Raw genomic sequence first — 18,137 nt, forward strand, 5'->3', positions numbered from 1 at the left:
GTACGGCTTTTAACAAGAACGCCCGCTCGCAATGTCAGGGTCCTAATTTAAAATATTAGTAAATATTTATTAGAAACCTTGTCACTCAAAATCGATACAATAGTGGCTTATTTTTGAGTAGGATAAAAATAAGTTCTACATTGTCGCAACGCGGGATGGTGCGCCATTTTGGAAGTTCGCGCGCGCTTTTTTCTTTTTAAACCGTGCTTGGATTCATGGTTATTCAGCCAGTGATTGTGCTATGATGTATAATCGAAATCGGAGTATGTACGGGACAGTGAGATCCTTGGCTCCTTCTCGGACCACGCCTGTAGCGGGTCTCGAGGATGTTCTCTACACGCCGCCTTACTTTTATCACATCCCTCCACCGCCGCCGCTTAACACCTATCCTGGAAGGAAGAGACGGAAAAGAGATAAGGTAAGTTACGAATGTTAAGCAAATGTATAACTACATATATTCAAATAACTTTATTAAAAATATTGTAAATTCGACTTTATAATACTTTGCCAAGTTCTAAACTTATAAATATACATGTTACTTCAATCTAATTTTTTAACCTCAAGGGAGTTAATAGGTGTTCATCGCGTAAGATTATAAGAAACCTAACTAAAAATTGCAATGATTCAAGATTACGCACTGGTTTAAGTATAGGTACTTGGCGTCTATCTATACCAGTCGTTTGTTTCTATATCTATATGTTTTAAAGAAATTATTCAAATGATACAAGGATCTTACCTTAAACATACTGTAGGCACTTCACGAGTCTTTCTTTAATTTTTCTAGTATTATATTCCTAGGCCGATATTTTTCAATTAAGTAAGAGAAGAGATGATAAGAAATGTAAAAAGACGTAGAAAATACAGCTGCATCAAAAAATAATTTAGACCCCCTACGCATAGTAGGTAAAATACTGTAATTTCCTATTGTATTGATTTATGTAGTACTTTTTTACTGTGGAATTTTAATTAGCCCCATTATTTGGCCAAATTTTGTTTATTTTATTTATTTTACGTAGGTATACTGATGTTTTCATAGTCGTGACAAATACTTTTTTTTTAATCCAAAATGTGTCATACTTCATTCCATAGATATTCAAGAGGTTGCGATATTACAAGCAAAACGAGTTTGTACGGAAAGAGAAGAGTCGTTGTATGGGCTCCCTTACCTTCCACGACTCTTCTCTTTCCGCACTCTCGTAGTAGTACATGTGTTGTACCAACCTAAATTCAAGATATATTTCACATTTTCATAACACCTAGGTACATAATCTACAAAATACCTACCGATCAATAATCATAATTAACCGAACAAATGCCTAAGCCAGCTGACCGTTATCGGTTTTGTGGAACAGACACCCCTTTTATAGTCTTATCGTACAGTGTCAGTATTCCAACTTGCGTCAATAATATGTTAGCGCTTTACGCAGATACGCGAATTTAGATATCACACGAAATAGAGGCGGATGGTGTATGGTTAATTATTAATTAACAATATCTGGGAGACCGAGCTTTGCTCGGAAAACATATAAAAACTCAAAAATGCGCGTTTTCCCAGAGATAAAACCTAGCTAAATCCATTTATCGCCCCCTAAAACCACCATATAGCAAATATCATCGAAATCGTTAGAGCCGTTTCCGAGATCCCCGAAATATATAAATAAATATACAATTGAATTGCTCGTTTAAAGGTAGAATAGATAAAATCAGCAGGAAAACAAATATTACATTATGATACAAGTGCGAAAAGTAGAAAATTCGCAAGAGTTGCGATAAATTAAAAGTGTTTTAAATCGACACCAGTTGCGAATTACCTTTTCGCACGTGTATTGTACAACGTTTTACAGTAGGTACATATGGGCCTTTAAATTTTCAACATAGACACGTATTGTGCCAATTACCGCACTACGGCGGTAAAGTAGCACCATATGTATGTACTTTAAAGAAAATCTTGCCCTAGCTTCAAATAGACTCCTGGTACCAGCTACTTACTTTAAGTTTGAGTTTGACCTGTATTAGTTTTGATCTCATAATTATTGATGATGATGCTACAATTACTGATGTAAATGTAAACTTTCTATATTGTATTTTTTTTTAATTTCCGAGAAATTTCCAACATTTTGGACTGAACCCCTATACTTAGTCCACCATCTAGCTTTAAGGAATTGTAAGGAAGCCTGGCCTGCATCCTTGTGCTCGGTGCAAGGTGCAGCACGCAGCTTTCTCGGCCCAAAAGCTTCGGAACTCGTGCGCATAGTTACCTAATTTCCTTAACCATCGGGACTAGAATAGTAGATTGTTAACCAAGGGATGAAATGATGCCTTTCACCCGAGTTAAACACTCTACTTTTCATTTCGAATACGAGGAAAGTAAAATGCATGTTTTTTTTTTAAACATGACTAAGTATATTTTTTTATAGTAGGTATGTATTTTATTAGGGTACTTTCAATTAACAATTTAGGCAAAAGTATCGTTATTTATGGAATGGGGAATCAAATATCAGAATGGAAATTGTATAACAAATCCATTTATACCCAAATTTCAATTGTAATCGTACTTGGAACATAAAATGCTCTAGTGCAGAAACGTATCATTTTCTGCACACCTTTTAGAACAACAATGACCCTCTTTCAGAGCATGAGAAATGAAAATAATATTCATCATTCATCATCATCAAACTACAAATCTACTTTCAAAGCGCTTAAAATCGTGAAAACATATTTAGGTACGACTGGTGTAGACTTTTTACGGACACGAGAATTAGGTATATCAAGGAAGTTTCTATAAGTTTTATGCCAATATTTTATTTTCTTTATTTACATTGAAAACATCTAAAAGGGAACATCTAAATTTAAGATTACAAATAGTTCTACGAAGTTTGTTGCAATTATATTCCATCATGATATTGACATATATTTCAGTAGCTCCATGCATACTCGTACTTCAGTTCAGTAAATAGTTTTGGAACATAAAATGCAACGATACAAATCAATAATTTTCTTTAGCTCATAGCAATTATACTTATATTATCTTAATGATAATACAATAAAGATTTTTTTTATAATTATAACAATCCACATATATATGTGGAATATATACTTAAACTTTCATAGCACACTCTGTTGGTAATCTGCTGAACTGATCTCCTCGTTCCTTCTTGGTAGTTCGGCAGAATCATTCAAATGAAGTATGCTTCTTTCATCTTTGGTATGTGTCTGTATTGGTAGTGCCTGTGTTATTCTGTGTGATACTGTTCTCCTTTGAGGTGTAAACTTTGTGAGCGACCCGTACGACCATGCGATCCCAGTAGCCATAGAAACCGCAATACAAATTAACTTTAACTGGTCCTTCCTATCCATCTCTGTTACATTGGCTATCTGCGTGGTTAGTTTCCATTTGACTTCAAACAGTATAATATTTTGGATAAATAATTTTGTTTTATGGTTCAAATGTCCTTTTGGCGTGTCAGTTGTCATTGTCACAGATAGCTTTGCGTATGTCTATGCGTTTTTTTTCAAATAGGTGAGTAGGTATAACAAGTTTTTATAGAATATACTTATTCCCACGCCGCATCTGTCTGTTTGTGTGTTTGTATGTTCGCGATAAACTCAAAAACTACTGAACAGATTTTCATGCGGGTCTCACCTATCGATAGGATAGAGTAATTCTTGAGGAAGGTTTGTGTATAATTTGTTAACCTGTGCAAAGCGGGGGCGGGTCGCTAGTGTTCCATAAAATAAAGGGTAATAGGGAGTATTACAGCAATGTTCTGCCGCCAGAGTGAAGCACTGGTGCACATAGTAAACCATAGAGTAACTTATACCTATACCTTTGCTTATACATATTTACTAGGCCTTAAACAGTTTTTTGAGAAGTTTTCACTATGACATTCTTATGGTACATTTATGCACCAAGGCGGTTTGATTACAGGTGGCCACCTACCGCGAAACGCGAAAATCGATATTTCGTTATCTGCCTCTCTATCGATCAAATAGGCAAGAGTGATAGAGAGACAGAAACCCAACTTTCGATTTTCATGTTTCACGGTAGGCCCTGTGATTGTGCTAAGTATTGACGCCCTCTACGCGCTCTAGTTTTGCGTAATATTCCCTATTAACCCCTTTCCAGACCGCACCAATCTACAGTTTTCCAAAAAATCCATATATATTCCAATGAATCCAGTTTTGATGATATGATGATTCATTTGAAGACATCAAATTTCCCGAAAGTGAAACCTTAAATCGGGATGCTAAGTTGAAATTCTGTTTTCGCGTATGCGGTCGATGGTTGCGAATATTGTATTTATTTAATGATTTAATTCGTACTATGCCTGGAAAAGGGTTTCTAATCCTTATTTTTGTTTGTGGCTTTGACTACAACCAAAATTCCGGTGCTAGTTTTGGGCTGTAAGTATACAGGGTGATCAATCCAAATGGGTCAGAATGGAGAAGTCAGAAACTATAAGAGATAGCGAAATCTGTTCTTAGGAACCAGGGCGTCAATTTTGGATTTAATAATAATGGCATTCAATTTTTTTTTAAATCTATCATACATAACCGGGATTCGAACCTGGTCAATATTTTTTATGTAATCGCGTGTAGTATTTGTTTGTATGGCAACTTTTAAACGATGCGTGATAGGTGGGAGGTCCTCGACCAAATATCATAGAGGGCCCCGAGACAAAACAAACTACATTAAAAAAAATCAAAATGGCCTACTTTTTTTTTATTTTTTCAAGTTGGTTCGAGCGCGCTGAGATTTGACATACGGCGAGCCTGGGGGCTCAAGATTACCATGTCAAAAAAGTTTTTTGGAAAAATCCAAAATGGCGGCGGACACGGGCAAAGCCAAATTTCCAAGTAGGTTAAGCGAGCCCGAAGGGCGAGCTTCAGGCCGGGAGGCCGAAGGCCGACCCCGGCGGAGGGCCGAAGGCCCGGAGCCTCCACCCCGACTCCCAAAACGCGACTCCCAATAGGAAAAGTGTTGGGTCGTGTTTAAGCTCCAACTTCCCCCTCTCGTGTGAGCCTTCGGCCTTCGCAAGCCTCGACGCTTCGCCGTCGGGCATTCGGCCCGCCGGCTTCGCTCATCAAGACAGTTGACTTGGTAGAACGATTGGAAGCACCGCATTCACGCAGCTCGGCCTTCGGCCTCGCGTTTTGGGAGTCGGGGTGGAGACTCCAGGCCTTCGGCCCTCCGCCGGGGTCGGCCTTCGGCCTCCCGGCCTGAAGCTCGCCCTTCGGGCTCGCTTAACCTACTTGGAAATTTGGCTTTGCCCGTGTCCGCCGCCATTTTGGATTTTTCCAAAAAAAATTTTTGACATGGTAATCTTGGGCCCCCAGGCTCGCCGCATGCCAAATCTCAGCGCGCTCGGACCAACTTGAAAAATTAAAAAAAGTAGGCCATTTTGTTTTTTTTTTAATGTAGTTTGTTTTGTCTCGGGGCCCTCTATAATATTTGGTCGAGGACCTCCCACCTATCATGCATCGTTTAAAAGTTGCCACACAAACAAATATTACACGCGATTACATAAAGAATATTGACCAGGTTCCAAACCCTGTTATGTATGATAGAATTTAAAAAAAAATTTAATGCCATTATTATTAAATCTAAAATCGAAGCCATGGTTCCTAAGAACAGATTTCGCTATCTCTCATAGTTTCTGACTTCTCCATACTGACCCATTTGGATTGATCACCCTGTATACCAATTACCAACATTGTCGACAATCGTTCTTAACTTTTTGGGTACACAAAAGATCGTTAGAACATGGTTGGAACCTAAATCTTTGTATGATCTATCTACAAGAAACATTTGGCTTACCTAATACATATCAAAGGATATTTATTGCTAGTTTTACCCTTAGGTTTTACCTGGTCTACTGCCTGAAATAAAACGGTTTCTCTTAGCACTGTTAAAGTGACACCCAGTAACTTTTTGGGTACACAAAATATCGTTGGTACATGGTTGGAACCTAAATCTTTGTATGATCTATCTACAAGAAACATTTGGCTTACTTAATACATATCAAAAGGATATTTTATTGCTAGTTTTACCCTTAGGTTTTACCTGGTCTACTGCCTGAAATAAAACGGTTTCTCTTAGCACTGTTAAAGTGATACCCAGTAACTTTTTGGGTACACAAAAGATCGTTGGTACATGGTTGGAACCTAAATCTTTGTATGATCTATCTACAAGAAACATTTGGCTTACCTAATACATATCAAAAGGATATTTTATTGCTAGTTTTACCCTTAGGTTTTACCTGGTCTACTGCCTGAAATAAAACGATTTCTCTTAGCACTGTTAAAGTGATAACCAGTAACCGCGTTCACTAGAACATACTTATTCATAAGAGACTAGATACATACATTTGTGAGAATGCTTGTTGACTATTAGGGTTTGACGAGATGTTATCAATAATGGCCACTTAAAACAGCATGGTATACAATATACATGTGTATAAAAGTGATTAATATGACATATACTTAAACAAAAATGCTACACGCTAAAATAATACCTATAACACTTCTAATAAGCGTTCTTTGGCGCTGTGGGAACGACTTACCTACTTATGACGACTTTAGGTGCTCTGTGCGTCCAAAACTCCAACGGGCTCAAATTTATAAATTAAACAAGGGGGTATAATTTTAAAACTTTAATTTTTAACCATAGTTCTTTTATAATTTTATCTAGTTATTTTTCGTCAATTATTCGTCATGAAGGATCTATTAGTGAATGCGCGGATATTTTCTTGGACAGGGCATCGTAGGACGGTTGTCTGTGGTGCACACCTCCGGAGGTTTAGCCTTAGGGGTGAACCTCCCATATACATATAATAACCCTGTAGCTGCAAGCAAGGAGATACTTAGTATAGTAAGCGCGTCTTTGCGTTCTAAAGGCGCATGGGTATGGTTGACGGCACTATAGCGATCCTTGAGAATGCCCCAGAAGTGCTTCTTGCCAGTCAAATGCCAGAGGCGGGTTGGCTTCATACAGTCCAGTTTGTACGGATGCATGTTTTTGGTTTGTAGAAAATTGGTGCAACTTGGAGACACTATTTTTGGTGGATCATGGATCTATTTTGTATTGTTTGTGGCTCATTATGGTAGTTATATCAGCGATAGGAGACATTCCGGGCCTGAAAAACAATGGTACAGCAATTCTTAAGGATAGGTTGCTTATTTATAACACGTTACAGTAAAACATGGTGCTGTTAAGGGCTGATGATTATTTAATAAGTGCTTTGGGCTAACTTTGAAAGGGGTCGTCCAGAAATCATGTGGTCATATTTGGCCTATTTTTGACCCTCCCTCCCCCTTGGTGATATTTGGTGATTTTAGGGCTCGGAGTAAATATCTATGGAGCGGCCATTAACAGGCGTTCCCCTCTGCAAAAAGATCGCGGCCGCCGGTCAAGGAGGTTATATAAAACTAGTTGCCACACGTCATACGCCATTCAGCAAACGTCAGTCTAAGCGGAATGATAGGAGCCGAAAATGCCGAATTGCAGCGTTTTCTCGTGCAAAATGAGATCGGAAACGTCTAGTCTACAAAAAGAACACGTTTCTTATCATATGTAAGTACTATTACATCTAAATATTATCAAATAGTGCATTAATTTTGCAAATAACTAAAAAACATTGTCAATCTGACAGTGATACCAGTGATATGATATTAGATCTATTTTAGGGTAATTCTAAAGAAGACTTTCTAAATATTAATTAGGTACGAGTAGAATTTCAAATAGGAAATATTATGCGAAACTCTGCGTAGGGGGCGCGACTACCACAATCCATCACAATCTGGGGGTCCGCCGCGGAACAAGAAAATTTAAATTTCGTTGTCTAACCTCTCTATCACTATTGCATATTTGAGCGATAAAGAGAAAAGAGAAAATTTACTAGCTAGCTTAGTGCTACACTCTGGCGGCAGAACATTGCAGTAATATGCCCTATTTGCGTTGCTTTTTGGTATATGTGACGTTCTATGGAAAAAGGTACCTTATGGCGGCCGGCGCTTATTTCGCATGGCGCCGCAATAATATTGGAGCGGTGTTAATAATAGCGTAAGCGCCAATCCCCATAAGGTACCTTTACCCGTGGGACGTCACATATAATTTATGTAACACATTATTTTTATATAACACCTTAGTTTCATATCAACCTAATCTATTTAATCAAATAAATAGATCTATAAGAATAAAGAAAAGGGGGACGGGGGATCAAAAAGTAGTCGAAAACATCTCGCGTGATTTGTGCACAACCCCTAAATAACGTAAAATTACCGATAGACTTTTTTTTTAATTAATTTTTCCTTTAGTTTCTACATATAGCTGGTCAAGCAGATCTTGTCAGTAGAAAAAGGCGGCAAATTTGAAAAATGTAGGCGGGAAGGGATATCGTCCCATAGAAAATTTGAATTTCGCGCCTTTTTTACTGACAAGATTTGCTTGACCAGCTATATATTTTTATTTAACATGTCAAATATTTTATTAATTTAAGGTATTTACGGCTGTCACTTTCCATAAATAGGCACTTTTAATTTATTACTCTGGTATCACCGTACCAATATTAGTGATGGGACACCATAAAAACCAATATCGGTAAAATCGATATAAACATAATGAATAATATACAGATGGTCATGATGCCTAGCGAACACCAGCCATATCGTACAAACCTCAAGGAGTGATATTCCTAGGCAGATGATGATCTGCCTAGTGACCACCAGCCATATCGTGCTAACTTCAAGGTGTGATATTCCTACGCAGATCGTGAAACGCCGGCATGTCATGATCTGACTAGTGACCACCAGCCATACCGTTCAAACCTCAACATTTAGGCATATCGAATAAGTAGGATGTCCTAATTTTAGCAAATGATAACCATTGAAATGGCTTGACAGCCTACTTATAGTACGTGTTTGGGTAGCGTATGATTTTAGTACCTACCTAGTACCTACGCATTCTGCTCCAAATGCCACATAGAATGCAGCACTAGCCGTGGCAAAAAATGCAAAAGGCAGATTATTAAATGGCGGCGTTTCATGATATGCCTAGGAATATCTCGATATGCCCGATTTTACGATCTACCGCCGATATATATACTAATTATCCCCTACTCAATATCCCTTAAATGACATCCTATGGCCGCGTTTCATCTCTGTCATCAGATCTGCATGCTCGATAGTATATTGCATTGCTTTCAGAAGTAAACCAACATGTACAATATTAACTAATGAACTGATAATAAAAAATCATTCTACAGCATTGTATATCAGCTTGCAAGATTCGCCCTAAACAAATTGACAAACTATTAGAAATAACATCTAAATCATCATAAGTTAGTAAAATGCTGGTACAAAGACTTGATATTGTATTATTATTATAATTGATAAAATCAGAAATTAAAATTCATTGTCAATTTTATCGACAATATTATCGGCGCGTCCCTCGCACTATCTAGGTTTACTTAGAACTGACGTCATCTCGTTCACGGACAGGGTTGTCTGTGTTTGTTCTTGTACTTGTGTGAATATAGTTTTTGCTAGTGTTTGATAATTTTGTCGTGTGCGTGTGTAGCGACGCATGCTAAAAATGCATTAGTGTTAACATTATTTGTGTGCGTTACCTCGTCCCCCGCGCCAAAAACGACAGACTTTTTCAGATAGAAATTAGTGCGCGTCTCTACTCCATAGATATTTACTCCGAGTTTTAGGGCTTAAATTTAGACGATGCAAGAACTCGCATGCGAGTTTCATTACATTGCGGTTTTTGAACGGTCGGTTGAATTGGACGTAACGTAATCAACAGTCCGCAATGTAACTAAAATCGCATGCGAGTTCGCGCGTCGTCTAAATCAGCTCTCGTAATCAATCAGTATTAATTAAACACGAGACAGGTAACCCTACTGTCATCTGACATATTGTGTGGCAATCATGGCAATGTCAAAGACAGTATCTCAGTAAACAGAACGTCGGGGAGAATTTTGTACAACACTGTCGGGGAAATTTACGCCAAGAAGCCAAGAACGATATCACTTACATCAGCAGCTAAGCTATTGTGTTGTTAGCGTTACCTTTAAGCTTTCATATGTGTGTGACTGGTGGTCTAAAATCGAGGACTCAAATCTCGGTTGTGCTGACAAGATCGTTCTCGACAAAATGCAAAAAGATTACTACAAATTCGGTCAGGATCCTTACAACATCAACATACAAGAAGTTAAACATACAGAGCAAAGGTTAGTGTTATGGAAATAATTGTATCAATATTCTCACCATAATGATGTTTAGGGTCCTGGCCGTTTCCCGAAGTTGTCCCACATGGTGCCCGCGAATGAGGCCACTGCCGAAACAGTTACTATAAAAATTAATTGGTTTCTGTTCATGACATTTGTAATTTTTGAAGTTTGTCGGTTTGTTTATTTTTTTATTGTTAATTTAAATGTCACAGTTATTACTGTTCATAGCAAGAAGTTTGCACATTGTGTTTTGGAATCTTTGAGCGAATAATTCATCATGTATAAATTTTATCTCGTTAGGTTATAGTCACTAAAGTAATATGTACTAATATGTTTTACTTTATTTGCGCAATATTTGGGGACATAATATATGAGATGACATAGGTTTATTAGCTTTACTAAAGTGACCCTTATCACCTAAATAATAACGCTGTCAATAACTTACTTATTACAATAGCATGTCCACTCCACACCTGTCCTCTCTATGACTTGTTAATTATTCAGACTGATATTTATAGAAATTGGCATCTTCACAAAAAAAAAACTGCCAATTATGAGGGCATGGTCCAGGTAAGAATAATCCTTAATGCCCATGTGCGCGTGTAGGTGACAGTTCTGACCTCATTCCTATGACTTTCCAAGAATTTCCTCTGTAAAATCAGTATAAAAGTGTTCTGTGGACCCGTAACAACTGTACGTTATGGAGAGCTCAAACTTAATCTGGTTCAGATAAATCGAACGCTGGCCGGTTGACAAGGAGAAGGAATAATAGTCCCGTGGTTGTGTTGTTTGTGTGTGTGTGTGTGTGTATCCCTGTGCGCGGGAGTGTCCCATGTAGAGGTTAAAATTCTCGCGGCCTTCACCAGAGATGCATTGGGACCGGTTTGATTTATCGGCCGGATCGATCGGTTCTATGATTGTGTGTCTACTTTTTTTCTAGTTATAAAACTATTTAACTTCCTTTTTCGGCTGTTATAGGCAATGAAAATGCCTAAGAACTATCAAAAACTAACATTGGACTATCAATTGGAAAATATTGCCATTTTTTTTTATTAAGTATCAAGTAGGCGTAGATAACGACCGATATTAAATCATTATAAGCTCTCTCGATGGTCTCGATCGATATGATTCATAAAGATGACCATCTGAACCTTTTATCTCGACGTACCCAACGGCTAGGCCAAAACGTAAAAAATTGCCTGTGTCTAGGAGCCGAGCCGTCCGAGCGACTGTGCGCTTGTTATGTTTTTTTTCAACAACAACTTTCAAGCTCCGAGGCTCTCCGAGTCCGCGCCATGCCTCCTTATAGTGGGAGAGCAAAACCTGTAGATACTGTTCGTCCACTTCGGTACGGAGTACCTGCGCGCCCGCCGTCCCTTTCTCTCCTACCGAGAAATATATTATAACGAGAACGTCTGTTTCACCGCACCACACTGGTATGCAAAGATTGATAGCTTATATGACCATTTGGTTTTGAAAGCGGCAAGAAATCACGCACGGTTGAAACTTTTCGCCGCCTGGCGTCCTTAGGACCGGCCAGACGTCTCTGGCTCTGTAGCTTTAGTTTACTTTTGTTAATAATTGTGCGTTCATAATGTCATTAACTTGTGTGAATTATCGATTGCTCGGCGGTGTAACTCGTTTGTTTAAAGTAAGCCAGTGAAGCCTTACTCTGTGGAGGCAGTGGTCTGTTGTATTCACTATTCCTAGTTAAGTTTTGAGTGCAACTGTGGAATTGAATTGAAAGTGTGGTCGGTTAACTTGCGAAGGACAGCGATGTGTTTTGTTTTTGAAACTGTGAGTGTATAATGCTTGTAGAATGGATCCTATGGCAGCAGACAACGGATTAGTGGTGAATAATCTGAACCACGTCCGGACGGACTCTCAGGTAAGCCGGCTCAGTAGGTATCGATGAGGCAAAACACGTTTGCTATAGCATACCTACCTACCCGTGATAAGTACAATGACTTCTCAATCATTTGATACATTTCTTTTTCGTTCAATTAGACTTACTTCTAGCTAACTAGTTACATACCTCTGTATCTTTATCCTAGATCCTAGAACCCTACATAGGTACATTTTAGAGTTTATATCTCTTAGCGTGCTACAGAAGGTATTAACCGATCCTATACTTCTGTCTAGCTATACATTATCTATATTTCTAACGGCTCGGCTATATAATCATAATTTTATTCGATCCTGTTATCTCTTAAAGTAGTACATATAACTATATTTAACAATAAGTACCTTTGAATTACGGTCTTACATGATACTTTTGACTTACACAACACCACTAACTATTACTAAGATATGGCGATATAAACATAACATGGTAGGTAAAAAATATACCTACCTACTTTGTTATCTATGAGGATACTCGATAGAAATCACACCCTCTTTAGACATTAAATTAAAGCATAAGTACTTAACTACCTAATACCGAAGTTCGTTAGCGCGTTAAAGTCTTTTAGATTATAGAGGAAATCGGCTGAAATTCAATTAAAATTTAAAATATTGTCGAAGGACCAGGCTTTCCATTTCTGGGTCTTCGTGCCGGATTCTCTTCTCTTCTTTTCCCTTTTCTCTCTTCATCCATTCATTGCGAATCGTAAAAGGGGCAAATATGTTGCCGTATTTTGGTATCGCGGTATTTCAAAATAATTTAAAATAGACATATACAATCATAAGATCTATGTATGTACCTGCTTACTTATGTACCTACCTAAATAACTGTTTTTCCTACAAATATAATTGGTCAATTAAACTCTCTCCTCTCTTCCTTTCTAGCTATGTAATCCACAAAATGGGGCCAGCTTTCCTTATTTTTCCTCTAGCCCCATTTCACTTTGCACTCGCATCGGGTAATATCTGACACTAACGGGGCCCACTGATTAACAGTCCGCCGGACGGTATCGGCCTGTCAGTTAGAACAAAATTTTGACAGTTCCGAACAACTGACAGGCCGATACCGTCCGGCGGACTGTTAATCAGTGGGCCCCTGAGCGGTTTCGCACTACGTCCGATCCGAACCCGTGAAAATATGATCCGTAGTCCGTAGTAGCCGTAGAACTATTTCCATGGTAAGTTACGCACCCCACACGTTGAATGACGGAAAGAAATCGGATGACGGAGATCGGATCTAGTGCTTAACTTAGGTAGGTATCATAGAAATAGTTCTACGGCTACTACGGACCATATTTTCACGGGTTCGGATCGGATTCGGATCGGACGTAGTACGAAACCGCTCTCAGCCACATCCTTTTGGTAGAACTTAATCTTTTCTTCCTAGAATAAGTAAGATAAGTACGGGATCAAGTTAAGGATGACTCACGTTAGAAGAATGAAAAAATGGTACGCTCCCAATCCCGGTTTCCATTGCTAAATATTTCACCTGCCAAAGTAAACAAAACAAACGAAGCTAACAATGCTAACATTATACACCACCAAAATTGCCCTTAATTTTTTTAAACCGAAATCAAAGACCACGTGACGTCACCATTGTTACCGAAAACCTGTTTCGCGCCAATTCGCAGCTGGCGGGCAGCGGTTGCGATTTTTTTTTCTTTTTCTGTGGCCTGAGGGCTGAGTCGTTCAGCCTCCGTGATACACCGTTAACCTTGCATATGTCAGTTGTTATATTGATGAAGTTTTTGTGGTGCAACGCACGACTGGCACGAGTATGCAATTTCAAACAATGGTAGGTAAAGGTAAAACCACCGGTAACTGTGAGTAAGTATATAATAATATACTACATATATTCAATCCTCTTTTTTCTCTCTGCCTATATGCTCCACTGACAATCGACTCTTGCCAAACTATACTTACCAATTAGATTTCAATTAAATAATACAATTATAAATCATAGGTGTATGACGCCTTATTCATGCCTTGTTAATTCCTTAAACATGTTTAGATATTCCTATGAAGTAGGTATGAAATGACTAGGTACCCGATTTTCAATATCAAAACAAAACATAGGTACGGTCTGGCAAGCCGTAAGTAAACCAAGTGCTGATAATTTTGCTACTAAATGGTTAACATTATTTAACAACGTAGTAAACAAGGCATTGCCCAAACAATTTAACTTCCGAACCATCAGGTTAAAAGGTCTGCCACTGTTTTACGACTTTTTTATATTTTGCGACGTTGAACTCTTAAGTATGTTTCAAGTAGGGCCTTGACGAAAACCTTAAGTGACATGTGCATGTGGCAGAATATAACGTAAATTATTACATACTGACAGGTGGATGTTCATGAAACAGTAAGACACTCTTTTAAAAGTTCAGTTGCTTAACAAGTTTTTAACGAATAATGACTGCCTGGATATAGGGTTGCCAGGTGGCCGGAATTTGGCGGGATTCTCCCGATTTTTAGCATGTGTTTCCGATTCCCGACAAAGTGAAAACTGTCCCGAAAAACAGCTACACGTTATAAAGCAATAATTTCAAGTTCCGAACTGCCGTCAAGCGAGCGAGCGACCCACGCCGAGCATAGTGCCCATAAAGTAAAATATCGTTGTTTTTAATACAATTACTTTAATTTGAATGTTTTTTTTTTCCGATGTCCCGAAATCCCGAAAAATTTATATTTTTTCCCGATAAAAGCGCCTTTCGATCTGGCAACCCTACCTGGATATGAGTGAGAAAAGAGAAGAAATACTTAATAGACTATTTATAGCCGTAAATTTGATACTCTGAAGTAAGTTGCTTCAGTTTGAAGTTATTTTATATTTTGTTACTTATTAGCTGGATTCAAGTGCTTGACTACCTCGTGACTACCTCGTTACTACCTCGTTACATTACAACATATTTTTGACAGTTCGTGGACTAATAATATTAGTCTCCTTAATTAAAACTGCTATAAAGTAAGTACATATAGATCGACAAGAAATTGTAGGAATTAAAAAGTGGCAAATTCGTAGTGTCGTCCCTTTCACATCAATCTAAGAAAACGGGACGACACTACGATGTTGCCACTTTTTTATTTCTACAATTTCTTGTCGGTCTATTCTATAGTATTCATTAAATTTAATATGTCCATTGAAGCATTTTTGGGTATAATGGCTATCAATGGTGCAATCGCTAAAGGTCTCTGACAAGTACCCAGTTCGGTGACTTTTTAGTTTTTACTCTTTTAAAGTAATTTTTAGTCATCGCATGGCAATCATGGCATGAGTCACAATACCCAGAAACAGCCTCAAATTAAACCTAAATTTGCAACAAACTTGTCGGGTCGATAAAAACTTAATTTTATAACACAAAAGGTTGTTGTCTCTGATAAGCATCTATTGTTAGGCCGTCTTAAAAGGTATTCCAAGTATTTTCTTTGTTTTATGGCTAGTAAATATAAGTCTTAAACCCTGAAATGAGTCACACTAAGATAACTCCACACTTGCTGAAAATCTAAGTAGTTACAATAAGCGACCTTACACAATCGAATTAGAGTTCAAAATGTTCAAATCCTAAAAATACGCGAATACCTATGTGATACGAGTTTGCAATTCTTACTGGTCTGGGTATGTTCTAACAGCAACCATTCGCTGATCATTCTTGGACCTTATTTCCGTGCAATGAGGTTCATAAATAGTTAATAGTGGGCAACTGTTAATGTTCCCACGTCGGCGCATGTCCTGGTCCTGCAGTTTCCGGTGATACCTGTTGCTTTTTTACAGAAGTTAAAACAAAATATCAAGTATTTCTCTCACGCTCAGCGTATATAATTATCGGCTATTTTAGGAGTGGCAGGATTCCTTTATTATGATGCTATTTAAACAAAGGAACTTTGAATTGCGCTTCCGTGATTGCATTTTTTTTTTCATTTCACAAGCTACTGACAGTCGAGGGCATAATATTAGCTACATAATTATCTCTCGTTTTCAGTTATTGCCTGAGACTTTGTACGCGCAGTAGGTAGTATTTCCATATACCACTTCCGTAGTAAACTTCACCCCTCTTTTACCCCCTAAAGGGATTTAAAAAACTATCCTATTCCTATTCCCGGGACTCGAACTCCATACCAAATTTCATCTCAATCGGTTCAACAACGGTTAAAGCGTGAAGCGGTAAGAGACAGAGTTACTTTCGTATTAATAATATTAGTATTGATTTCATATTATTAATAAGGTCAATTAGTATAGGATTGAACAATTTTCTACCTAGGTATAGGTATCCTTACTAGGTAACAGGAACATTTGTGATTAAATAGGGGAGCGGGGGGTTTGTTGTAACAGTTTTAGGGAAAAGGCCTGTACTTATGTCTAAAATATGTATAATTTTATGATTCTATGTCTGGCAGGGCAATGGCAATGGCGGTGTTTACGTTATTCCTCGAGTTATAGAAAGTCATTCAGTAAAAAAAAAAATTAAAATGTTTTTAATTCCCCGTCAAAATTGAGCGTTACTACTTACCCCTGTTACATTAAGCCCCCGGCTCCCCTACAAAAGTTTTTAATACATATTTGATTAAGCAGTACCTAGTCTACCTCTACTACCGGTAACAAATCTTAGTTAGCTTGGTAACTACTGCAGCTATCTACAGCTGCACATACTAGAATCAAATCACAATGTGTTTAATAAAACCCCTTATTACCTACACGTAATCCAATTTCACAACCAGGATCTGTCAGTTCGGCTTCGGCATTCGATTGTTTTCTAAGAAATCGCTCAAAGGCCTTTGAAAGTGTTCAGCTTGTGGCCTATAGAATTCTGTTGTGGGCATTGCCAATCTATGACGTCATCAAGGAATTTATGCTCTACAATCTAGCTAGCAATCAAAACTTTATTCACCTGATAAGTACCTGTACTTACCTAAGTTTTAAAACTTTTACAAAATGGTTCAATAGATTTTTCTCTAGATTTCGTTTTCACCTAAAACTAGTCTTATAATTTAACCAAGCTGCCAACCTAAGTTTTTATGCGTGGGGGTTGTCAAATCGCGGCTCGCGATCCGCATGCGGCTCTTTGGGCCTGCAATTGCGGCTCTTCAAGACACCAAGAGGGTTTAGACTAGTTCAACCGCCTTTTGTGGTTCTTTGACATTCCTAAAACATGATTTCTCATGTGGATGGCTCTTAACTTCGAAAGTTTGCCAACGCCGGACTCCCCCAAATTAGACCATAAAGTATAGCTGGTCAAGCAGATCTTGTCAGTAGAAAAAGGCGGCAAATTTGAAAAATGTACGCGCGAAGGGATATCGTCTCATAGAAAATTTGAATTTCGCGCCTTTTTCTACTGACAAGATTTGCTTGACCATCTATATGTACCTAGTCTGTGGTTAGACGGTCAGATTATTCAGATTGAATACCACGAAAAAACAATAAGTAGGTACTTACATTTCATTATATGCACAAAAAAACACCGAATAAATGAATCTATTGACAAGATGTTAGCTCAATTCCTGTTTGTGTTATGTAATATTTTAGGATTATGTATCCGAGCTGAGAAAGTGCTAGCTGAATTGTCACAATAGCACAAAATCTTCCATGCGATAGATTCAATTTCATAATTGAAACGACTTAACCAAACGGACCTTCCGCTCACGGAAGTTTGTCAAGTTAATTTAGCAATGCACTGGGTTAAATTTAGTACAGCCTAGTACTCCTAGTAGGTCGTCTGTAGCACACTTCCTGCCTCCTTAAATAACCTGGAAATAACTGAGCAATATCGCCCGGCGTCTTGCCTCACATGGATAATGAAGACATTAAATGAGCAACTGTAGCAAGCTATCAAGGCGTGAAATGCAGGCGAATTTAACGCAGCAAAACTATATTGATAATATTTTCTTCGTCTCAACCGTGAACTAATTATAAGTTATGTAGGTTAAGTGTTTGCTACAGGTAGTATACTAGGTATAGTTTAGGTGTAGTTATTTTATTTATCCCTTAGCAACGATGACAAAATTAGT

General features: G+C 38.1%; 1 protein-coding gene and 2 long non-coding RNA genes across 13 annotated transcripts in view; 1 reads left to right on the forward strand and 2 right to left on the reverse strand.

Moving 5' to 3' along the window:
- LOC134789893 (tight junction protein ZO-3-like) overlaps positions 1-18,137 on the forward strand; it is a 145,581-nt gene that overhangs the window by 76,641 nt on the left and 50,803 nt on the right. The window contains exon 1 of one of the 11 annotated variants that reach the window (XM_063760637.1): positions 11,740-12,123. The exons of the other annotated variants lie outside the window; for them this stretch is intronic. Coding sequence (XP_063616707.1) covers positions 12,055-12,123 — 69 coding nt within the window. The 5' untranslated portion in view covers positions 11,740-12,054. Of the gene's footprint in view, positions 1-11,739; positions 12,124-18,137 lie in introns of those variants that run through there. 11 annotated transcript variants of the gene reach the window in all.
- Positions 47-1,028, reverse strand: LOC134794042 (uncharacterized). Its single transcript, XR_010144633.1, has 2 exons — positions 737-1,028; positions 47-389 (listed from the first exon to the last, which is right to left on the reverse strand). It is a non-coding gene; the product is annotated as an uncharacterized LOC134794042 (long non-coding RNA).
- LOC134790203 (uncharacterized) lies at positions 6,639-10,415 on the reverse strand. Its single transcript, XR_010144162.1, has 2 exons — positions 10,273-10,415; positions 6,639-7,136 (listed from the first exon to the last, which is right to left on the reverse strand). It is a non-coding gene; the product is annotated as an uncharacterized LOC134790203 (long non-coding RNA).

The sequence above is a fragment of the Cydia splendana genome, chromosome 1 (genome assembly GCF_910591565.1).
Source record: "Cydia splendana chromosome 1, ilCydSple1.2, whole genome shotgun sequence".
Taxonomy (NCBI): domain Eukaryota; kingdom Metazoa; phylum Arthropoda; class Insecta; order Lepidoptera; family Tortricidae; genus Cydia; species Cydia splendana.